Raw genomic sequence first — 25230 nt, 5'->3', positions numbered from 1 at the left:
GAGTATCTATTATTTTGGTCAACACTATATTTATAAGATTAACTCATGTTGATTTTAATTGCTGTTTCAAATTCAGTTGTAGGAATATAACACAATTTATCCATCTATTCTTTGTTAAAGGTCATTTGGATTGTTTCCAATTTTTGGCTATTGTGGTACAATGGAATTTTGTTTAGGAGATGTTTATTCTGTGGCTCCCACCTCCATAGAAAGAGTATGCCTCCCTGCCCCATTCATGTTGTGCTTGACCTGCGCTATGTTTGCAGATTTTTGTTTTGCAGTTACAGTACTTTCTGGGGTCTGCTTCCTCTGGGCCCCATTCTCCCTACTGTCTAAATGTTGTCTCTCCCTCATCCTAAGGTGTTCCTGTCTTATTCAATTTGGATTCTAATTTAAGCAGCTTATTCTTAAGGTGAAACTCTACCATTGCAGAAAGGACTGTTTGCTACCTATTTCTGAAATAGTTAAGGGTTTAACTTGTATTGTCCAATATGGTAACCACTAGCCACATGTGTTTATGGAGCACTTGAAATATGGCTAGTCTGAATGTAGGTATGTTATAAGTGTAAAGTATGCATTGGATTGTAGAGATGTAATATAAAAAAGTAAGTTATTAATAATTTTTATATTGATTTTATGTTGAATGATAATATTTTGGATATATTGGGTTAAACAGTATATAATTAAAATTTCTCTTCTGCTTTTTAACAAATGTAGCTACTGGAAGATGTAAAATTATCTGTACACTTCACATTGCATTTCTATTGGACAAATCTGGTTTAAACTGTCACAGTACTGTGTTTAATCTCTTAGTGAATTTACTGTTTTTGGCACTTGGCCCCAATTTCAAGCCTGTGAAGACATTTTCACTTTAGCCAGTTGTCCTCAATTCTTCCATTCAGGATAGAGTCTGCTCCTGGGGGTGGGTGAGTACCTGTTAGTCCCCTTTCACTTCCACTGTTTCCATATTCTGTGTGTTGATCCCGGCCAGGCCTGATGCTGCAAGGCTTGCGGGGATTCCCTGTCACCTAGTTTTGATGCGGATATTGTCTGTGGGTTTTTACTTTCCGTCATCAGGTTGGTCTGTTTGGTTTCAGGAGGAGTGCTGGGGGAGTTTCAGAAAGTAGGCTACCATGATCCACCTCATTCATAAGTTCTATTTTTCTTTTAATACACATATATTTTTCTGTTAGGATAAACTTGGGTTTACTTTCATTGATCTTAATCTTGTCATTTAAAGTTTGAAAAATCATGCCATGAAATGTTGGAGATGTTTTTGCCTAATTATATGCATTTAAAAAATTATATTCTTAAAGAACTTTTAAATTTTGTTGAACTATGGATCTGGACATTGGGAGAGACCTGGATTTTAGTATCAGTTCTGCCCCTCTTTTCTCAGATCATTTGATAAATCAATCAGGTTTAAAATGTAACAGTTTCATTGTTTTCTGAATGAGGGATATAATACCTATTTCTGTAACTTTAAAAGAGATACTTTTTCAGATTTTAAAAATAGTGCCTGCTCATTGTAGAAAATTTGGAAAATGTAGAAAACCATAAAGATAGAGTTAGAACTTACTCATAATCTTAATATCTAGAGATCATTAATAACATAATATATTATTTTCCAGCCTGTTTTTTTTATATAAGTATTTTTTACCAGAGACACACCAAATATACATTTGGCTGAGTGATAACTAGATGAGTCTTAAAATTAGTATTTGGTTGAGATGTCAAAACCAAATATCATACCATAGAATGAAGTTCTGGGATATAGAATAAATCTAAAATGTAAAAGTTTATTAAAATTATATAATTTCAAAGAATAGTAGTCAGATTTTCCAAGTTGGGAATTGTAGTACCAAAACAATAATTTCTTAACCCTGTTAGGTGCTGGCTTGCTCTTGGGGTCTCTGTTGTATATGTTTACAATACTGAATAGATGCCTGTTTTCAACTGGGTTCAGTGACTCAACAAAATCTTGGTGGAATCTCATTTTTTCCCTAATTCTTTATATTCTTTATTATTTATCCATTTCTTCCTTATGAAATCCTGGAATGCCAAATTAATGTTGTGCCTTAATTCGTCTTTACTAGTATAATTAATTCCCAAGTAGGATATTTTTTTCTTAAAAGATTCATGATCTAAATGGAATTAAATAAGTAAAAACTAAAATAGGTTTTCACAATCATTCTTTTAATGTTATGAATACTAGTACACCAAACGACAAAGATTAGAATTATGATATAATCCAATCTGCGTTATTCTGCTTGTATTATTGTTAACTTATTTGTAAATAGTTGTTGGCCTAGAAAATATAACTCCTGTCCCTAAAGTTATTTGGTTCATGTGCTCTCTAATTCTTATACTAACTGTTGGTCTATTTTCTATTTTCCATTTGAAATTTCTTAATTGTTTTTATATTCAATAATCAGTCACTTCCACAATCATCATTATGGCAGTATTTTACGCTTGGAACAATAAATATACATTTATATTTAGGCTGACTCCTCTCAAATGCTAGAACAAGGGAGGGATTCATTAGTCTGGTGCAGGGTTTCTCAACCTCTGCACTACTGATATTTTTCACTGGATAATTCTTTGTTGTTGGGACCTGTCATGGGTGTTACAGGATGTTTAGCAGTATCTCTGGCCTCTGCTCACTAGATGCCAATAGCAAATCCTGCCCTGCCCTGCCTTCTCCACCAGGCAAAAAGCATTCAAGTTGAGAACTACACTGCTCTGGGATAATAACTTCTAGTTTTCCCAAGATAGTTTATTCTTTTTATTCAAAGAAGAATTCTCTGTGCATTTTTGTTTGTTTTAGTGTTTTTCTTTTTACCTGGGAATAAACAATAAATGCCTCTCTGTCTACGAGGGGTGGGAGCAGGGGAGGAGATACTACATTACATAATAGACTCATTAGTCTTATTTTTGGTTTCCTTCCTACTGTCCAAGCTCTCTATTTCCCCTGGGAAGTCTAAATCCTGTCTCCACCTCATTCATCTTTGGAGTGTTCTAGGCCTCTTCTGCTGCCTCCACCTGTCAACATGCTTCCCTCCATGTTATGGTTTCCAGAAAGAAATTTCTCATCCATTGCTATCTTCCTTCCCATTCTGTGTGTTATAGGTTTATCTCATTCTAAGGGTGTTCTGAGACACAAGGGTGGGAAGAGGATGCTTACAGTCTGACAGCCACCTGGAAGCTGCCCATTATTTTAAAATAGAAATCTTGGAGAAGATATGTATTTTTATTCACTCAATAAATAGTTACAAGTGCCATGTTCTGACCTTTTTACATTTCCTCCCACCCTTTCTTTTCTAGAGCTCATTACCCTGGGACCCGTACAGTAAAGGATGCTAGGTTGACTGGGAAGAAGCTTTGGTCTTCTGAAGATTTTAGCACTTTAAATAGTGATGTGGGTGCAGGCTGCTGGGGTCGCATATTGAATCAGAATTATATCAATGGCTACATGACTGCGTAAGTTATTAGAAACTTTTAAAGGTTTTTATTTTGAAAAATTTCAAAACACAATAAGTAGAAAAAAGTACAATGGACTTTCATAGTCTCACAACCTAAATTCAATGATTGTAAACATTTGCCTTACTTTCTTCATCTATACCTATATCTATACCTAAGCTGTGTCAACTCAAAAAAAAAAAAAAAAAAAAAGCAAGAAGCTGCAAATAATAGAGCTTATTTGGAGTCTGATATATTGTCTCAGATATGGTTAAGTTATCTCCCTGGCCTGATAATAGCTGTTTGTTCTTATGTTCTTTTACTCCCTTAAAATCACTTACTACTGAGACCTGTTCTGTAAGGGCAAGCATTGTGGCCAGGCTTAGATCACAAAATGGCTTAGGCCTAAAGTGGCTTCTCTTATGTCAAGAAAGTTATGTCTGGTTCTCTTCCTCTGGGGAACCCTTACCCTATCTGCCTACACCATCATTTGAACCCTGGCAGTCTGACTCTAAGAGTTCTCATTTGTAAAACTTTGCAACAGCTCAGAGTGAAGTTCATAAAATTATGTCTTGAAATTGGGGCACTTAGAATGCTGACCGTCAAAAGGAAAGCCAAGTATGGATAAAGCCTTTATTTGTATTTGACTCACATTTGTGACATGTCTGGTACTGGTAGGTCATGATTCATCTTCTGGTTACACCATTCGTCAGTAAAATTATACACCTCATATACATTTGTATTTTTTATTATATGATTCACCATTAAAAATACTTAGATGCATCCAACACTTGATTCTTCAAAATGTGGGTGAACTTTAGGCAACTTATATTTTCTTGTTTTGGGTGGTAATTTTTTGTCATTTACATATATTTGTGTAAACTCTGATAAGGTCTTTTTTACTATAGGCTTGTAGATATTTACCTTTTTATTACAAGCTTCTTTGGTGTTTCCTTTTTATCAAACAAATCTTTTAGCACAATTGCTTGGAATTTGGTGGCTAGTTACTATGAACAGTTGCCGTACGGGCGTTGTGGACTGATGACTGCTCAGGAGCCCTGGAGCGGGCACTATGTAGTAGAAGCTCCTATCTGGATAGCAGGTATGGTTCAGATTCCACCTTTCAATCCCTAACTTCCTCTCTAAGAGACAAAGCAGGAAACACTTAGAGGGGATTATATGAACACTGTGTGTGTGCGTGTGTGTTAGTTTTAAGTGTGTCTCTGTTTCAAGCAAGATATGTCATAGTGTTTTGTAAGAATCATTTGGGTAACTAGGCTACTTTCTGTATTCCATTCTCAATTATTCTAAGACCAGGCTTTTTTTTAGTTGATATATTTTTCTCAGAGATTTGTAGTCATGACATTATGTAACCATGACATTATTCTAAACTCAGGTTGTTCTTTCAAAAATATGGAAATGTTAAGTTGGATTTGTATATCCTGGTTGGTTAACCCCTTAAATGTTGAAATAGTTGGTCCCACATTATCTACATGAACTAATGTACTTTTCTAATTTTGTCACCGGTTAATTGTGTCACCTCTCAAAACGGACAAGGAATATTGCTCAGTACATTTTCAGGACCAACTTTGGAGGTGCCCAATAAATACATATTGTGGAAATAAACTTGTTTGAAACCATAAAGCTTAGTTTTTGGAATATTTTGTTAACTTTTTAAAAACCATATTCTTTGTAGTTATATTAGGATGGGTTAAATAGAGATCATCAAAAGTTGGGAGGGGATAACTTTATTTTTTACTCTTGGAAAAAAAAGGTTTACTCAGTAGTCTTGAACTGACAGAGTGTGGTTCATTTATTTTCACCAGTCATTCTAAGAATATTCCCATAATTGTACCATTTAACTAGAAGTTGAAACATGAGACTGGCAAGTATTCTTCTCCAAAATAGAAAATAGCTGTTAGACTCAATCAGACTTGGGGTGGAAAAGTTTTCCTTCTACCCTTCTAGGTTCTTTGGCTAATCTAATAATTAAATGGATATAAGGCAGATCACCAGGAAAAAAACTACATTTAATTTTGTACATAAAAATATGAGACTTAAATTTGCAGTCAGGCAATTGAGGTTTATAATGCCATCCTGAGCTAAGGAATGGAATAGGGACCTGGAGCTTCAAAGGGGAGGAAGACAGTTCACAGGAAGAGAAGAGCAGATGTTTTCCCTGCCATGCAGGTGAATCTTTCAGATACAAAGTTGTCTCTGGTAGTAGCTGTCTTTCTGTGCCAGGTCCCCTATCTAAATTCTTTCAGGCAGTTAAAGGAGAGAGAAAAGTTTTTCTTTTGTCTGCTAGGTCTTGATTGCCATCAGCTCAAAATAATCCACATGCTAAAGTGGCACATTTTGGGGTGGCATGTTCTGTTTTCTTTCAGACTCAAATCAGTAAACAGCTTTTTATTTTTTGATGAAATCCTATTATCACAATTTTAATCTTATTTGGGTCTTTCTCTGCTTGTCTATAGCTCATACCACTCAGTTTACTCAACCAGGTTGGTATTACCTGAAGACAGTTGGCCATTTAGAAAAAGGAGGAAGCTATGTAGCTCTGACGGATGGCTTAGGTAACCTCACCATCATCATTGAAACTATGGTAATTCTTTGTTGTTTTTATTGGATTAATTCACTTTGTTAGTATTGGAAAATATAGCATAAAACACAACTGAACACCTTTTTAAAAACAAAAAAAACAGGGGAGCTTTTCTCCTCTGCATAGGATCCCAGGACTGGGACAGCCAGTCTGTGGCTTGACCTGCTCACTCTCCAGGTTGAGAGCAAACCTTCTCTTCCTTTCAGATCCCTCCCAGGGGTGGAGGACCCAACCTTATGCCTTTTTTTCCATTCTACCCAGTTACGTGGAAATCCTTCTTGCAGCTTTGGTTGTATAGAAGTTCTTCTGCCAGTTCCTAGTTAGTTTTCTTTGAGAATTGTTCCACAGGTAGATGTACTTTTGACACGTTTGTGGGGGGGGGGTGAGCTCCGCATCCTCCTACTCCACCATCTTGATCCAACCTCCTCTGTTTGTTTCTTTGAATCTAAGTTGTCTTTCTTTTTGACAGCATATAGTTGGATCTTGCTTTTTGAAAAATTTAGTCTGACCTTTTGATTCAATTGCTTAAATCCATTTACATTTAATGTTAATATTGATATAGTTGGATTTACATCTTTCAGCTTACTTTTTAGTTGCTATACATCTCATTATTTTGGTTCATCTATTCTTCTGTTACTGTTTTCTTTTGCAATAAGTCAATATTTTGTGATGTAATATTTAAATTATTTTATTTTTTTACTATATTTTAGTGAGTTATTTTCTTAAGTGGTTGTTCCAGGATTTAGTGTAGAAATCTTGACTTATTAGAGTCTACTTCAGATTTATATTAACTGCATTCCAGTGAGATATTCATTTTTTGAAAGGTAGTTTTGCTTAATATAAAATTCTAGGCTGACAGTTTTTCCTTGAATGTGCTGTCTCCCATTGTTTCTGGTGATAAACCAACTGTCAATCTTATTGAGGTTCACTTGTAAATGATCTTGTTCCTTTCAAGATTTTCTTCTTTTCTTTGACTTTCAGCATTTTTACTGGGTGTCTGTATGTGCATCTCTTTGTATTTATTCCTCTTGGAGTTTGTTGAGCCTCTTGGATCTGTAGATTAATGTTTTTCATCAAATTTGGAAAGTTTTTAGCTACTTTTCTTTGAATATTTTTTCTGCTCCTTTCTCCACTGTTTTCTACTGTCCCATTGTATATATTTTGGTGTATTTAATGGTATCCCACATTTCTCTGAGGTTCTGTTCATTATTCTTTATCTTTTGTTTTTTTTTTCCCCTCAGTTCCTCAGGTTGCACAATTTCTATCACTTGTTTTCAAATCCTCTAATTCATCTGCTATTTCAAATCTACTGTTGACCCCTCTAGTGAATTTTTCATTTCAGTTATTATATTTTTCAATTTCAGAATTTCCATTTGGTTCTTTAAAAATTTTTTTGTCACATAATTGATATTGTCTACTTGATGAGACATTGTGATTATATCTTCCTTTACTTCTCTAAGCCTTGTTTCCTTTAGTTCTTTAAATGTATTTATATTGGTTACTTTGAAGTCTTCAACTGTTAAATCCAGCATCTGCTTGCTCTCATAGGTGGTTTCTGTTGCCTAGTTTTTGTGTATGGGTCACACTTTTCTGTTGCTTTGAATGTCTCCTAATTTTATGTTGAAAGGCAGACCTTTTATATAATATATTGTGGTAACTCTGGGTACTGATTCCCTCCTTTCCTGGGGTTTGTTGTTTGCTTGCTTGTTTGCTTAGTGATTAGCTGGAGTAATTTAGTGAAGTTTATTCCACTAAATAAATAATTTAAGAGCACCCTTACTCTTGAACTTCCCCATGCTCTGCATTAAGTACAATCAATTTCTTTGGGGAGACTTTCTGAACTCTTTGTTTTATGACCTGTCTCTCTCCCTGGACAAAATCTCTGAGCTGAAGCTTGGAGTTGGGGATGGGGACAAGGGTGCGTTTCTCTCTTAGTGACACCTCTGAGTTAGGAGTATGGTGCTGGGTGGGGGTTTGGAACCCCCATATTCTCAGTGTGCCTTGTTTAAGGTGAGTCTGTGAATGGAACCTGGGCAGAGGAAGGGAACCCTCAGCCTCTTGGCCACACTTATGGCTACTTGTCCTCAGCATCAGGTAGCTGAGGGGAAGGGGGGAGAGAAATGCTGATACTCTGCTTCTCTCACGAAGATATTGTTGTCTTCACCTGGGAGCTGGGAGTGAGGGAGCCCTGTGTTCTTGGCTGTACCTACTTGGCATGGAGTTTCTGTCACTCTAGGCTGAGAGGGACAGGGAGGGAGTGGATCATGGTTTAAATGCCATGAGTTTTAGTAGATTTTATTGAATAAATGTTTCTATATTTGTTGCATGGCCTTAGGACCATTTCCAGAGACTTTATTGTAATTATTATTTAAATAATTTTCACCAGGTTCACTGGGAGCAGGTTCATGGAGCTCCTCCCATTGCCATTCTGGAAGCAGATCTCTTCTTTATTCATTATTCATTCAGTTCTTTGAACATATTTAAATACCTGATTTAATGTCTTTGTCTAGGAAGTCTAATATCTAATAAGCAATGACTGGGGTTTCTCAGACATAGTTTCTGTCAACTGCTTTTATGCCTGTGTATGGGCCATTCTTTCCTGGTTCTCTGCAAATCTCATAATGATTTGTTGAAAATTAGACACATTACATAAAATAACATGGAGACTCTGGAGATCAGATTCTTCCTCCTATCTAGCATTTGTGGTTGTTGCTCTTTGTCGTGGTTGTTGCTGTTTATTTGTTTTGTGACTTTCCTGAACAAATTCTGTAGTTTGTAAGCTTTATCATTTGTGGCCACTGAAGCCTCTGCTCAATTATCTTAGTGGTCAGATCATGATTGTACAGATTTCCTTATGTTTGGAACTAGCAAGTGTTCCAGCCTTTGCTGATGGGCTCTGTGTGCATAGTTGGGGCATACCTCAATACTCAGGCAGGTGGTTTACAACTCTGCCTTAGCTCTTACTTCCTGTTTGAGCAAAGCTCCCAGGTCGACTTGAATTTCCCAGTAAAGCCATCTGGGACCACAATTTTCTCTGTGGGAAACTTTTTAACTACAGTTGCAACTTCCTTTACAGATATTGGGCTATTCAGTTTGTCCATGTCTTCTTCAGTGAGCACTGGGTTTTTTTTGTGTCTTCAAAGAAATTTGTCTGTTTAAGTTGTTAAATTTCTGGGCACAAAGTTATTGATATTATTCCCCACTATTCTTTTAATATCTATATACTCTGTATTGATGTCACCTTTCTTAATGTTCATAATTGCAATTTGTGTTTTCTTTTTATCCTGATTTCCTAATTAGTCTGGCTAGAAGTTTATTCAATTCTATTAATCTTCTCAAAGAGTCAGCTTTTGTTTCTCAATTATTCTCTCTTGTTTTTCTGTTTTTTGTTTGATTTATCCTTTCATCTCTATTATTTTCTTTCCTCTGCTTACTTTGTTTTTTTAAAAATTTAATTAAATTTTTTAATTAAAATGTAGTCAATTTACAATATTATATTAGCTTCAGATGCACAGCATAGTGATTCAGTATTTTTATAGATTATTCTCCCTTTAAAATTATTAAAAAATAATGTCTATATTTTCCTGTGCTGTACAGTATATCCTTGCTGCTTATCTATTTTATACATAGTAGTTCGTATCTCTTAATCCCATACATACCCCATGCTTACTTTGGTTTTAATTTGCTCTTCTTTTCCTAGTATCTTAAGCTAAAGTCTCAAATCCTTTCTTCATTTCTAATCTAGGTGTTCAGTGCTATACATTTTTTTCTAACTACTCTTTTAGTGGCATCCCACAAATCCTGATGTGTTGTGTTTTGCTTTTCATACAGCTCAAAATTCTTTCCAATTTCACCTTTTATTTTAATTTTTTTCTTTGAGACATGAATTATTTAGAAATTTGTTATTTAGTTTTTAAATATTTTGGAATTTTTCCAGAGATTTTTGTTACTCATTTCTGATTTAGTTTTATTGTGGTCAGAGAACAGACTTTCTGTGACTTGAATCTTTTTGAATTTATGGAGACTTCTTTTATGGCTAAGATTATGGTGTACTTCCGTAAATGTTCCCTGTGCAATTGAAAGGAATATGCATTCTGCAATTGCTGGATGAAGTGATCTATAGATGTCAGTCCAGGCAAGTTACTTGGTAGTGTTGTTCAAATCACCTGTGTCTTTGTTGATCTTCTGTCTAGTGGTATATCAGTTATTGAGGAAAGGTATTGAAATCTCTAACTATAATTGTAATTTAAAATTTTCCCACAAAGCCTGTCCCAGAACCTTATATTGTAAGTCCTCTGTGATTGTTGAATCCCCTAAAGTAGGGATGATGTCTCAGACTTCTTTTGATCCCAGCCCATTGTAGTGATTATTTTGAAAAAAATGATGCTGGCAGTGAGATTTGTTATATGTATTTAGCTGACCTCAGTTGTGTATTTGAAGGTTATATATAGGTGAGATGCCTTTTCAGTGAAAATGTCCCAAGATTTACTTCTTTTTTGATGTATATTACTTGGAAAACAGAACATAAAAATTAATCTGTGTGCCATCAAATGACTGGAATTCAAAGTTTGATTCAGTCAAAATGCCATTGAGGTTTACTTTGACTAGGCATACACAATAGGCATTCAATAAAGGTTTTTAAGAAGAAAGTCTTTAAAAGTTTGAAATAAACTGTTATTTGTCACCTATTATGTGTCATTTCTGCTAATCTATAGGCATTAAATGTTTGTTTGTTTTTTTCCCCCCAAAATGGCTTGTATATCATTCGGATAACTTACATGATTCTTTTTTTTTTCTACTCAGAGTCATAAGCATTCCATGTGTATACGACCACTTCTTCCCTATTTCAATGTTTCACAACAATTTGCTACCTTCATTCTTAAGGGTTCTTTTGTAAGTAAATAAGTGGAACTTTTATTTTGATTTTGATTTGAGAATTTATATATTTTATCATGGGCTAGCAGTTCTTAAGTGAAGTCTTACATTACAGGTGATTAAGAATTTGCGTATGAATGGGTAAATGCCTTGGTGTCTTATGTCTCCCGACTAGTTTGAGTCAAACATACAGAAGCCACTAGGAGGTAATGCTCTTTGTGGTTTTGAAGAATCCTAACAAAGGTCACTTGCAAGAAAGTTGTCCTTTTTGGTAGAGCATAATTTGTGCAGTTGAGGGAACTTTCAAACATTGATCTTTACAGTACTCTGTACAAAAAAAAGAGTCAAGATTCTTGTTATTTCTACCTATTGTTAGATTTGAATACAGAAATACAGTGCTCTTTTCTACTAATCGTGTAAGAATTGTTTTTTCATGCCAGAAAATTCTTAAAAAGCTTTTTACATAGGTATAATAATGAGTATTTTTGAAGCAAAGACACTAAAATCTTTTTGAACATTTGCCAAAAATCTCCAGTGTTTTTAGGAAATAAAGTATTTGCTTGAATAATGTCTTCCTACTTTCAAAATGTTTACTATTTAAGATTTGAGGTGGATCTTTCGGTAAATAGAAATAGAATGCACGTTGTCATTGGTTCATTCTTGCTGGTACAAATTTTAGAAATCCTCAGAGGAGATGATGAATCACTCAACTATGCTTTCTTTGTGTTTTCTCCTTAGAGTGCAATACCAGAGCTGCAGGTGTGGTATACCAAACTTGGAAAACCATCAGAGAGATTTCTTTTCAAACAACTGGATTCTCTATGGGTAGTTTTAAATAAATTCCTATAGTGTGAGCATTGCAACAGTAAAGGGAACAGAAATTTGATTAATGAATTAATTTTTAATTTCATAACTGATTTTATGGCTGAAGCATAATAGAGGTAAAGTTTGCCCCCCATTTTTTAAAATAGAAGTCCTCTTCAAGGCAGTATGGTTTAGTAGATGTGTTTGTTCTTGGTATTTAGTTTGTCTTGGTGAATGGTACCAACCATCACTCGGTTGCTCAAGTCAGAAATTTGAGTCTCGTTTGAGACTGTCATTCCCACTCACTCTTTGTATACCATCAGTGATCAAGTATAGACAGTATCACCCACATATTTCTCCTACCCATTCCTTATTTTCCATTCCCACGGCTACTGCTTGTTTCAGTTCCTCATTATGTCTCTCTCGGATTTCGGAAACCATCTCTTGTTTTTTCAGTCTCCCCGCCACCCATCACACTGCTACCAGAATGATGCGTCTAAATGCAGATCTGATTTTTGTCAGTCCCTGCTCAAATGCCTTAGTGATTTTTCCTATAAGTTCACATTCCTTAGTGTGGCGTGTGACCCACGTTATCACCTCACTAGGTAAAAGACTGCTTTCCTTTCTAGATGCATGTCCTACTAAACTGACCTTTCCTCACAGACTAAACATCTTGCATTTTTCAGAGCATGGCATGCCAAGTTAATTACTTCTGTGACTTTGCACATGCTTTTTCTTCGTCCTAGAATGCCTTCTGTTCATATCTTTGTCATCCTTCAAGACTCAGCCCAAGTGTTGCTTCCTCTGAAGCCTTCCCCACCAGCCTTAGGTCATAGCCACCTAGGGATATGTACTTACCTAGTAAACACTTTCCCCACTACACTGGATGCCTCGAGGATTGGGTCCCAGCCTTATATACCTTTTTTTCCCGGTGCCTAGTGTAGAGCTTAGCAAATGGTGGTTTCTCATGAGTAAATGTTTCAAAGAATGAATTGGCCCATGCAAGCACATCACTTCACCTAACTGACACAAATCTGCTACTTTTTATGGTAATTATTAAAGTTCTGTGACTCAACTAGTCAGTATCAATAATTGAATGCCCATTGTATATTAAATTTGAAAAAAGGAATAGTCTCTAATTTTTGCACAACACATTGCTAGAAACAGCATAATAAAACTGATTTTCCCCATAGGAAAAATAATATCATTTGGAGTTCTTCCTAAGCCAGAATATGGTATTAGATATTTCATAGATCTGACCAACAATTTATTAAAGCAAAGGTATGATATACACTTCTAATATAAAGTAGAAATAAAGAGCTACTCAGATTTCGTAAAGTGGACATAATGTTTAGTGCCTGTGTCAATTATGCAAAGGACTTCAGTGTCTTCAGAAGCCTGCTTTTACCATAGGACACCTATGATGTAGGGAAGGTTTCTCGTAGGTCACTCACTGAGCTTAGAACTTTATAAACATTTTCTCATTTAATCCTCACAATAACCCTATGAACTATGTTTTCTTCCCCTCATTTTATAGATGAAGAGATTATGGCTTTATATGCCAAGGTCATAAATGTGACATAAATGTAATTTGTTAATTGAAATACGTATTGAACATGTAATGAGTAGGACTTTTTTTATATAGTAAACGTTTTCTGTGTTTAACAGCTGAGTCAGCAATAAGATTTTATGGATTTTTCTACCTTAGCAAAGTCCTAAAAAATAAATAAGCACATCTCTTAGTTACATGTATTGAATTATACACAGGCTTTAAGGATAGTACAGTCTAATGGAAAAGACAGAGTTATGGAAATGGATTTGGGGATCATCTAGTCCTTCTTCCTTCTGTGAAAAGGAATTCTTCTCATATCCTCTCTAGAATGTTTAATTGTATAAAGTCTTATAAATAACTTAAGAAAAAAGATTCCAAAGGCCTTGATATTGAGTGTGTCCTTCACAAGTAGTTAGGAAATTCTAAAAGAAATGAGTTTGGCCTGTCTTAAGCTTATTTTTTAAAAAACTGTTTGACCCGAATGGGATGAGCCAAAGCCCTTGGCTTGAACGCAGCATCGCTTCTTTCTCAGCTCCTAGACAGCGGCGGCCGCTTCACGCTGGACCTGCAGGAGGACGGGCTGCTCACGCTCACCACGCTCAGCACCGGCAGCAAAGGCAGTCACCCGCTGCCTCCGAGGTCCCAGCCCTTTCCCCGCGTCTATAAGGATGACTTCAATGTCGGTACGTTTTTGTGCTAAAACTTAACTTGGTTTCCACTTTCAGCAGTCGTGGGTAGATTTCTCCCTGTCAAACCGGTGCCTGATGGAGTGGTTGTGAGAACTACATTAATTTAGCTCTAAATCTCTACGTGGTAAACGGGAGCTAATTTTTGTGTTACTTCAAAATAAATCGCAACTTGAGGGTCCTGTAATTTTCAGTGCCAGAAAAAATGTAGAGGTTATGGTTGGAATGAAAGTTATACAGGCCTTACTCAACTTACGGTGGGGTTAGGTCCTGGTAAACCCATCGTAAGTTGAAAATATCATAAGTCAAAAATACCAAACCTCAGAACTTGGTCTAGCCTACCTTACCTGTGCTCAGAACACTTACGTGAGCCTACAGTTGGGCAAAATCATCTAACACGAAGCCTGATAAGGTGTGGCATATGTCATGTTGTTTATTGAAGACTGTACTGAAAGAGAAAAGCAAAGTGTCTGTCTGGGTACAGAATGGTTCTGAGTGTATCTGTTGTTCGCCCTCGTGATTGCATGGCTGACGGGGGTGTGGCTCACTGCAGCTCGCTGCCACTCCCCGGCGTCACAGGAGGGCATCCTGATCAAAGTTCAGAAGTTGAGGTACAGTTTCTACTGAATGCATACTGCTTTCATACCTTTGAGAAGCTGAAAACTTGTTAACTCAGGGCCGTTAAGCAACTTGCCTGGGGAACCGACTGAGCTAGAATCCGAACCCAGGTCTACTTATTCCAGAACTCATGATCTTTCCTCTTAAGCAGTTGCATGGATTAAGTATGTAAAGTCTGTAGGTCAAACTGATCCCATTGATGTTTAATAAAGATGATATAAAAGTCAATAGCTCTTTAGTAACCTAAACCCTAAACTTTGACTGTTTATAAGTATCATTTACTTATTTAAAACTTTTCAAAAGTATATCAAAATGTACCAGAAAATATCAGAGAGGAGAGATTCTGTAAGATTTGATACTAAACAAAGAATTTATTGTGTTCTGAACAGATTACCCATTTTTTAGTGAAGCTCCGAATTTTGCTGATCAGACTGGTGTATTTGAATACTTTATGAATATTGAAGACCCTGGAGAGCATCGCTTCACGCTGCGCCAGGTTCTCAATCAAAGGCCCATTACTTGGGCTGCTGATGCATTCAACACCATCAGTATTATAGGAGATTACAAATGGTATGTAAAATTGACATCCTTATGTAGGTCTGGCTGAAATAACCTTGTAAGGTCGTCAGGTACATTCTGAAGCCAGGACTTTTCAACAGTTCTCCTGTCCAAGAACCTGATAGGTGTGTTATAATTGTTGAATATCGCGGTGGCCATAAACCAGCCAATTGTTTTATTGCCTAAGTGTCCTTCCCTCAGATTTGCCCCAATTTAATAGTAATTGTTGGAGGATCAGATTGATTTTGATATAAAAATTGAGGACTTTTGGACCCAGTTATAATTTAAAATTTATTTATAAGCAGACTTTGTGATTTGCATGTCGTTTTTAAGTTTTTGTTTTTGCCGGAGAGTTGATTTGTTGAAATGGTGTTGCCACCTGCTGGATTCATACTTGAATTACATTGTTTTAGCTTTTGTGGAAAATCTGTTTACCAGGTGACAGTAGATGGCAACAGTAAAAAGCAAATCAGCTTTTAGTTGGCTAGAGAATTCCACTCTTTTATTTAGGCATTTGATAAAGAGAGAAGATGTATTTATTCTTCACGCAAAATATAATGGCCAAAGCAAAACTGAGAAGTCAGTTATGGAATTCCAATGTACTGACTAATTATAACTGTTTTAGGTGTTTCTTTTCTATTTTTTCTTTTAACTAGTGTAATGCTACTGTGAAACATAAAACACAAGCATTTCAGGCTTAGTGATAGTAACTATTAATGTCAGGTCACCAAATAGCCATATCTGTAGCTTGGAAATTGGACAGGGAAGGGAAGATAATTTGGAAAAGAGCTTTAAATTGTTTATCTGTAGAATGCTGCAGAAAGTCTCTATCCTTTCTGTATTGCCTTACTCCCTGGTATAAATCCCAATTCTAGGCCCAAGCTCAGATAGTAAGTCTTAAGAAACTCCTATCCAGAGTTTCTAGAACCCTTACAGCTCCTTGGAGAGTTATTGGGGGTAGAGTAAAGAATTCTTGCTTAATTTAGAATAACTTCAATGGCTTATCTTTTTTACAACAGAAATACTGTTTATCCCAACATCTCTGTACCAGACACTTTATCTGGACATTCTGGTCATGTCAGCGGGGTTTGTGATTTCCTCATTTGTTACTAATGGTCTTACAGTAAGACAGGTGGCTGCGTTTAAATGTCTAAGGGATGGACCCTGTTATTTTGATCACCGGTCTGGAAGCCAGCCACCATAGAAAACCTTTAAGTTTCTGTGACAGCCCATATCCCGCACGCTCATGAACACTACATAGGGCTCTTTCTAAACCCCAAATCTATTGTTTCTGGCTGGGACTCCAGAAAAACTGAGAGACTCTTTCATTGTAGTAGTAGAGAGATGATGTAGAGCACCATCTACAGATTAGACAAAACTCTTCATAACTTTGAAGGTTTTGCAGTATTTAAATAGCAATACTCAATCTTTACTATTGCAGTGTGTAAGGAGGTGGAGAAGAGGAGGATGGGGGAAAGTGGGGAGAGAAGGAAAGAGTGACATATTCTGAAAGCAAAAGAACCACGAAATGGCAATTATGCATGTCAAGAAAGGACTGTTTTCGTCTTTCTTAAGCCCTACTTTCATCATGTTCTTTCTCTGCTCAAGAATATGCAGTGACTCTTTCCTGCTACCGAACCAGATCTGCACTTCTATGCCTGACTTCCAAGATCTTTTAAAATTTAGTCTCACCCTATTTATTTTGTGTTATTTCCCATTATCCTATCCTGGATTCAAGGGAGCCAGATCTGTTTAGAGATGTACACACATCCCATGTTCATTCCTGTTCTCTGGCTGTGATGCCCATTTATTGCAGGGAAAGGAGGGAATGAAAACTGGGTAACACTAAACACTGGTATGAGCTTCCCGTAGCTACCTTTTGGCAAAGGTAGCATCCTCTTTACCGTATAGACTGGGAAACAGAGGCTTCGGGGTAAGATTTGTTCAAGATCCCATACTTTTAAATTCCAGAATCAGGGCAAGAGGCCAGGTCTGTTTGGTGCTGTAGCCCACGCTCTTGGACTATACCTCACAGCCTTGTTTTCATCATTGTCTTCTTCCTGAGAGTAGGAAAGGGAAAGTCAGTAAGTCAGTGGAGTTTATCCATAGTGCTATTCTAGTAAATCGGCTCTATGTGAGCACGGTGCCATCAGTTCTTAGAACTATGTTTACGACAGACCTTCTCTCATATTTAGATTTAGTTAAGTATCAGCACAGTAATTTGACTATAAATGGTAGACTTTACCAAAGCTGTTAAAGATTTCCATCTTGTTAGTTAGCTTTGGTTGGGATCTGAGGACAATCACAAAATTATCTTTCGCTGCACAGACCTGAATTCTGCATCCTTTTGATCAAATTTGCTTCATTATGTTGGCTGGTTTTTGTTCTCTCAGCACTTCCAAGAGATTATGGCTGTGGAAGACTAAACCAAACTTTTATTCTATTTTATTCATTATCTGTAAAATTGCCTGTAAGTTGTGATGCAAGAATCACTTATTCTGGACTGTGATGTGAAAAAGGAAAGCATTTGATCTTCTCTCACTCTGACTCTAAATAGAATAAGTTTTTGGTGCTGACAGGATCTGTAGCACTTTCAAACTTCTGATGAGCCAGCAGGGAGGTAGGGGATGTAAGGAACAAGGCTGATCCTTGGTGGTTTCATGCTGGTGATAATCTACAGAGAGAAAAACTCCCTCTGCTGTGGCAGGACATACAAGAGAGACTGGGCTTTAGTTACTTAGCATTTGATTTTCCCGTAAAGTAGCCCAGCTTTGATTAAATGATTAAATGTAGATTTTCCTGATTGTTGTGTACCTGCTGTAGGTGCTTCTTTTTTATGTTTTCCTTTACAAAGTAAAATTTCACTGTGCAAAATTCACTGACAGGAAACTCTGAGAAATGTAAAAGTCACATAATTCTGGATCCAATTTCTCCCCATTTCCAAAATATATTTCTTGGCATTCTTAGTTTTATTTTAGATAAATTGCTTGCTTTATTACTTGACTGTGTGCAAGCTTTCTAATTCTTTTCCATTTGCACTTAGAATTTGAGTGGGAGGGGAATTATTTTCAGAGGTCGTATTGGATTGGGGTGGTTGTATCATTGCAGAAGGAATCCAGTAGCATTTGTAAAAGGAAGCCCGGAGCAGATCTCATTGTTAAAGCTCTGGTAGTTCCTGGTTGGCTGAACCTTTCTCGTCCTTTGATCTCCTGCCAGTGATACCAAAACCGGGGTTTTACTGCCTCTGCACAGACCTAGGTACTCTGTAGGGGAAAACGGTCCCCCGAGTGAGATTCCTGGGCCAGAAGCATCAGCATCGCCTGGCAGTTTGTTAAACTTGCACATCGAGGGGCCCACCCTAGACCTACTGAATCGGACCCTGAGGGGTCGGGCCCCACACTGAACTGAATAAGCCCTCCAGGGTGATTGCAATACTGCTCAAGCCTGAAAAGCCCTACTGTAGAGTCAACATAGAGTTGGCTGTGTCTTGTTAGGGTTAAATGTAAAAATTAGCCTCAAAGCAGCTTTTGTTCTCCCAGAGGCTCCTCATAGTCTCCACTGCTTCTCTTTGCTGATGGAAATGTCATAAACCTTTTTGTTCAGAATTATGTGGAAACTTATCTTTTACGTATTCCTAGAAAAAATGGCTGCTTCTTATATTCTTAGAATGAGAAATTATTTTATTAAGAAAGATAGGAAATATATTCTTAAGAAGCTTAAAAACAGTAAATATTATTTTCCAAGAGTAAGTCATTAAAAGAGACAATGAAATGACTTGACTTCAGTCATGTAAAACTTTAAAAAACCATCATCAATGAAGCCCATCCCTGTATAAGTGTGGACTTAGCAAATCACATACCTTGATTAGAAGTTTGGAAGCATGTGACTGTGAAATGAACCATTTGTGCTACATTTGAAATGACATAATTAAAAGCACTAACACTTTGATTCTGCAGGTCCAATTTGACGGTAAAGTGTGATGTGTACATAGAGACCCCTGAGAAGGGAGGTGTGTTCATTGCTGGAAGAGTGAATAAAGGTGGTATTTTGATTAGAAGTGCCAGGGGAGTTTTCTTCTGGATATTTGCAAATGGAATCTACAGAGTTACAGGTGATCTAGGTAAGTGGCTTCTTCTATAGCACATGGTTACTACGTGATACGTTGCTATATCTGTTTGTTACTTATGGGAGTAATGAAGGAGCTTTATACCTCATCGTGTTCGAACATCTAACTGAGAAGAGATTCAACATGTGTAAGCAAACGCCAAACGATTCAAAATTATAGTGTTAATTAGTACAGACAGAGGCAGCTCAGTGAAAGAGAAAATTGTGCAAAGCTTTTTGGGTATTGTAGAGTTGAGCTAGGCTGTCAGAGTAGGATTACCAGAGATTGGGGTGTGGTGGTAGTAGTAGGGAGAGAATACTCAGGAAACACTAAATAAAAGCAGGACTATAAGAATGTTGCTTGTGTGCTTATGGAAATACAAAAGGAAGGATTGATTTGCTTAAGATGGAGAATTCCTATTTCCTAATTTAGTCAATAACTTGAAAACAGCTGGACTTTTCTCATTCATCTTAACAGTCCTTGTCTTATGTAGAATAGTATTTTATCCAGAATAGGTGCTTAGAATCCGTTCAAGTTGAATTCCATCCACTTCACTTTGGTTTGGGTACACACCGCTCTGTTGAAACTAGACCTTATTGGTGGTGACTCTTCTTGATTCATAGTCTCTTGACTTTTGTCCTGCATTAATAAAAAATCTTCTCTCCTATAGTTTGTTCCCCTTTGCCTCTTCCTAAGGTGAAAAGGGCTCCAATAATAAAATAAAAATTAAAGAGGGAGTGGGTAATGAGGACATTAGAATAGGAATTGCATAATCATAGCATGACTGATCTGGAAGGTACCTTGCATTTTCCAATCCAAAAGAGAGTGCCAGAGAGGTTAATTGCTTTACCCAAGGTCCCAAAATGAGGTAGTGGCAGAATTGGAACTAGGGATTTAAATCTCTGACTTCAGTCCCCAGTGCTCTGTGTCTTAAACTGCCCATTGGACAGCTCATCCTGGCTTTCTCTCAGGCATTCAAATGTAATACATTCAAAAATTAGCTTATTATTTTCTCTCTAATTCTCAGCGAATGCTATTACCACGTAGCCAGGTACACTAGCTGGAAATCTTATGGTAGGTTTTGACTCTTCCTCCTTATCCTCCATATTCAATCCAACCAGGTGTACATGCAGACCTGAACTATACACGCTAATGCGTCATTGCACCATGCTTGGTTTGTAAGTTTATTTTGCTCGTTCTCTTGTGAGCTCACATATGGCTCAGAGTAGGACCTCTCTGCATGCTGGATGGATGCCTGAATGAAGGGTGTTTTGTTTTAAGTCAATTGTAGGTATGGAAATGTCGATCTTTATCAAGGCTGACTTTACTTATTTATTTACATACAAATGCACCTAAGAACCCCCACTGAGTTTCGGGATTCTGTGATTTAGATTTTAAAAATACATCAACTGGGATAATCTCTTTGTGTTACAGCTGGATGGATCATATATACTTCAGGACATGCTGACGTTACAGCAAAAAAATGGTATACACTCACTTTAACTATTAATGTAAGTATTGCTGATCAGAATGCCTGAGGTAAAAATATTCTTTTCTTGTGCTTTTCTAACGTTTTCGGTTATCAAAAGGGGAAAGTAAGATAAATAGTGGAAAATAGGCAGAGAGTCTGCCGTGATACCAGCAAACCACCAGTCCCTGGGATGATAGCGTGTGTCTGGGTAAACCCACCCGAGAAGCAGCTGACTTTATCACCCCCAGTGTTTTTTTTTTTTTTTTTTTTTATTTTGTTTTTGTTTTTTAAACTCAGGAGTAATTGGCAGAGTCAATAATTGAACTATTTTTTTTTCAAGTTTTCTTAAACCAAGACTATTATTGGAGCTAATAGGTATAAGCAAAGTCACATACATTTATTTTTTGATGGTTAAGAATGATTTGGTTTTCAGCTATAAGCACACTTTTTTAGAAGTTAGTTTCCATGACTCTTTGTCAGAGATGATATCAGATTGACTGTAGTATCATGGAAATCTAAAAATATTTGTCAAAATTATTGGTTGATCATGAGTTATTGATTGACATGCTTCCAAGGGATGCTGTGTAGATCAATTCTTCTGTATAATATACTGCTCTCTGCCAAGACAGTTCTGTCATAATTTTGTTTAGGTTACAATAGAGATAAAAAATGGAATTCAAATAACTTTTTGAACTTGTTCTCTTCTCTTACTCAACCACCAAAAGTGACAGTACTAATTTTTCTGGCAGTAACAATATGTACTGAAAATCCAGTTTGGGTGTAACACAGTTTATATAACTATAACCACACTTGATGGGCATAACCTTGTTCCTAGTTCTTCCCTTTTGCAGTGAACTGAGGCAGTAAGGGCTGGCTTACCTGCAGATAGAGGGGAGGCATCTTTTATGTGCCTCTTGGGGGTACACATGTGCTGTTATTTGTTTAGGCAGATATTAGGTCTTGGAATTGGATTTTAAATTTTAACAGATCCTGCCCCTATTGCTAGCCAAACGATATCAATTTTTATAGCAGTTATAATAATATTTGATATTACTGATTTTAAAGATTTTTTTCAAATTAATGGACATGATTTTTATTTCCTTGATAATTAGGGAGGTTAAACATCTTACTATGTTTATTGGCTATTTGTGTTTTTTCTTCTCTGAAGTTACCCATTCACACTCTTTCCTCATTTTCCTATTGTGTTGTCTTTTTCTGATGGATTTGTATAAATTCATTATATATTCTGGGTAGTAACTCGTTGTCTGTTATATATGTCACAAATATTTGCTTCTATTCTGTCACATGTATTTCAATTTGCTTATGGTATGTTTCGTGAATAGAAGTTTTAAATTTTGCTACTGTCATATATTTCACTTCTTTTCATTGCTTTTATGTTTTATTTAAGAAGGCCTTCCCCTTTCTCAAGGTCAGGAACATTTTTTCCCCAAAACCAAACAAAGTTTAGGATTTTTTTAAATGTTTAAGTCTTTAGTCCATCTGGAATGTATTTGTGGATCATAAGAAGAGCCCAACATAATTTTTTAAAAACAAGTGGATAGCCATCATATTTATTACATAGACTGTCCTTTTGCCCATGATTTAAAAGCCATGTTTTCGACATAACAAATCATCATGTGTACATAGGCTTATTTCTGAGCCTTTTTTCTGTTTAATTGCTTTGTTTGTTATTATCCAACATCACACCTTAAATTGTGTTTACTTTCTAAAATCTTTGATTACATGGTTTACTCCCTTACTTCCTTCAGAGTTCCTTCCTGACCACCTTATATAAGATAGCACCCCGTCTCACTCTCTGCCCCTCTTCCCTTCCTTAATTTTTCTCTGAAGCTCTTGTTAACCTCCTGACATCTTACATGTTCTGTTGATCGCTGTGTGTTTGTCCTGCTCTGTTCACTAAAACCAGGCTCCTTTAATGACAGGCGTCTGTTTTATTCACTGCTGGCTCTCTGGCACCTAGAAAAGTGCCTGGTGCACACACAGCCAGAGCAAGAGCCCTTGTAGAATGAATGAGTGGATATCCGGTGAGGCAAGTTCCTCATTATTTCTTTTTAAAAATTACCTTTGCTATTTCAATAGCATATTTACTCTTCTATTTGAATTTTTAAAACATCTTTTCAATTCCATGAAAAATGCTGCTAGCATTACACTGAATTTATACATCAATTTGGGCAAAAATAATATGTTCTTTTAGAATAATGTGTTTCCAGGGACTTCCCTGGGGTCCAGTGGTTAAGACTTCGCCTTCCAATGTTGGGGGTATGGGTTCGATCCCTGTTTGGGGAGCTGGGATCCCACATGCCTTGTGGCCAAAAGGCCAAAACATAAGATAGAAGCAATATTGTAACAAATTCAGTAAAGACTTTTTTTCTAAAAAAAAAGAATAGTGTGTTTCCCCATTCAAGAACATGGTAGCAAGAACATGCTGCATCTTACCATTTATTAAGATCTCCCACTATGTCCTTCAGTTTTATTTTTGTAGTTCTTCCACCTTACTTGTTAGGCTTATTTTTAGTAATTTTATGAATTTTTTGAAATTTTGAATAGGATTTAAAAAGGTAAATTTCCTTAATTTTATTAGATATTTTGCATACATGTTTTAAAAAAAGGGCTTATCGAAAACACCTGCCTCCTTCCTCACGGCTGTTCCTGCCGCCTCACCCCATTCTGTGTTCTGCTCCTCTGACACAGCCACTTTGAACTATTTCAGCTGTTTTCTTCTGGTATGTCTTTTATATAAAGTGATTTACTACTTTCAGAAATTAGCTCCGCTCTTGCTACTGGGATGGACGGAGATATTGGTGACTTACACCTGCTCCACCCCCTACCCCATTATTTCTTGTTCCACCAACTCTGGGCATTCTGCTTCTCCCTTGCGTCTCAACTCTGTGCACATAATCCAGAGCGGTCTCTGAGGCACCCATCATCACATCAGCCTGTTTTAATTCTTCACATGCCACTTATCGCTTAGCTCTTAGGTATTGTGTGTGTTTGTGTGTCTCCTTCTACTAGAATGTAAGCTGTATAAGAGCAGGGACCTTGTTTTTCTTGTTCATCCTAAATTCCCAGGGATTTAAGCAACATTTGGCATATAAATATTTGTTGCATAAATGAAAAACAAAACAAAACAACATCTTTTATGATGTTCATTTTCCAAATTACTGCTAATATGAGGATTTTATGATTTTGAAATTGGCCATTTTTGAATTCTTCTCAGCACACATCAGATGCTTTATCTTAGTGCTGTTGCGTGGGGGTTAGAACGATACACTTTGAAGTCTATTAATAGTCACTTGCAGATATTTTATGTTGCTCCGCTTCTGTTTTACCATCATAATCTCATGAAGACACACCCTTATGCAGATTGAATGGTATCATATATAAATATATATACATGAAAGTTTGGTACAGTACCCAATATGTGGTGAGCACTTTAATGAGTCAAGTTAATATTCTTAGGAGTAGGTAGGTGTGTTAGGAACCAGACAGGTCAGCATTCATATTTCCTTACTGATATATGCTGAGACTTCCAGCAAGTTATTTCACGTTTTTGAGCCTCTGTTTCCTTATCTGTAAAATGGAGGTAAGCTCTGTAGGTTGTTCTAGAGTTAGATGTTTTTTATTCTTCATTCGACACATTTTTATTAATAGCATCTGTTACATGCACTCTTCTAAGTACTGGGGATACAGCAGTGAACAAGACAGACAAGGTTCCAGCTCTCTCAGAGCCTGTATTCTTCTAGGACAGGGATTATTAAACTTTTTTTTTTCTTTAAAGAGCCAAAGAGTCAATATTTTAGGCCTTGTGAGCCCTATGGTCTACGTTGCAGTTGTTCAGCTCTGCTTTTGTAGTGAGAAAGGAGCCGTAGACTGTAGGTAGATGAATGGGGGTGGCTGTGTTCCAATAATATTTAATTTATAAAAATAGGTGGCTGGCCTGTGGGCCATGGTTGGCTCACTCCTGCTCTAAATAAACAAATAAACAAAATTATGAAGGAAAAATGAGATAATGAGATAAAGTAGCTTCCCTGCCAGATTCTCTAGATAGAGAGGTCAGGGAAGGCCTCTTGAAGTGGGTGATGTTTGAGCCGAGAGCTGAGTGGTGGGAAGAGCGGTCTGCGCACAGGGCACTGCTGTGACTGGCCTTGTGTGACGAGCTGCCAGAGGCTAGGCTGGCTGACACCTGGGGGGTGAGGGGCAGGGGGAGGATGGGCTTTAGTGCTTAATATAATTTGTGTACATAAGCTCCTTGGCTCAGTGTTAATATTCACTATCCCCTAAGTGGCAGAAGATGTTCAATAAACACTTCTGGAGCTGAAGGTAGCTGTGCAGGTGTGTAGTAACAGAAATGTATGTGGCTCTGAATGTGGAGTTGGGCAACTCAAATTCAAGTCCTAGCGTTGCTGGTAAATCTGTGACTTTGATTTTTAGTCTCATTAAGTCACCGTGTCTCCATCCATAAAATAAAAGAAGTAAATG

At 36.9% G+C, this 25230-nt stretch overlaps 1 protein-coding gene across 6 annotated transcripts in view; it reads left to right on the top strand.

The window, feature by feature from the left end:
* GALC (galactosylceramidase) overlaps positions 1–25230 on the top strand; it is a 167302-nt gene that overhangs the window by 31780 nt on the left and 110292 nt on the right. For all 6 annotated transcript variants that reach the window (XR_009500976.1, XR_009500974.1, XR_009500975.1 and 3 more), the window contains exons 8-16: positions 3325–3480; positions 4437–4561; positions 5937–6064; positions 10865–10954; positions 11675–11761; positions 13825–13975; positions 14986–15166; positions 19111–19274; positions 20694–20770. Coding sequence is in view for 1 of the 6 variants with exons in the window: in XM_059914777.1 (XP_059770760.1) it covers positions 3325–3480; positions 4437–4561; positions 5937–6064; positions 10865–10954; positions 11675–11761; positions 13825–13975; positions 14986–15166; positions 19111–19274; positions 20694–20770 (1159 nt within the window). In the remaining 5 variants the exon portion in view is untranslated. The remainder of the gene's footprint in view (positions 1–3324; positions 3481–4436; positions 4562–5936; positions 6065–10864; positions 10955–11674; positions 11762–13824; positions 13976–14985; positions 15167–19110; positions 19275–20693; positions 20771–25230) is intronic.

Source organism: Balaenoptera ricei, chromosome 2 (genome assembly GCF_028023285.1).
Source record: "Balaenoptera ricei isolate mBalRic1 chromosome 2, mBalRic1.hap2, whole genome shotgun sequence".
Taxonomy (NCBI): Eukaryota; Metazoa; Chordata; class Mammalia; order Artiodactyla; family Balaenopteridae; genus Balaenoptera; species Balaenoptera ricei.
This window is presented reverse-complemented; position numbering and strand designations above follow the sequence as displayed.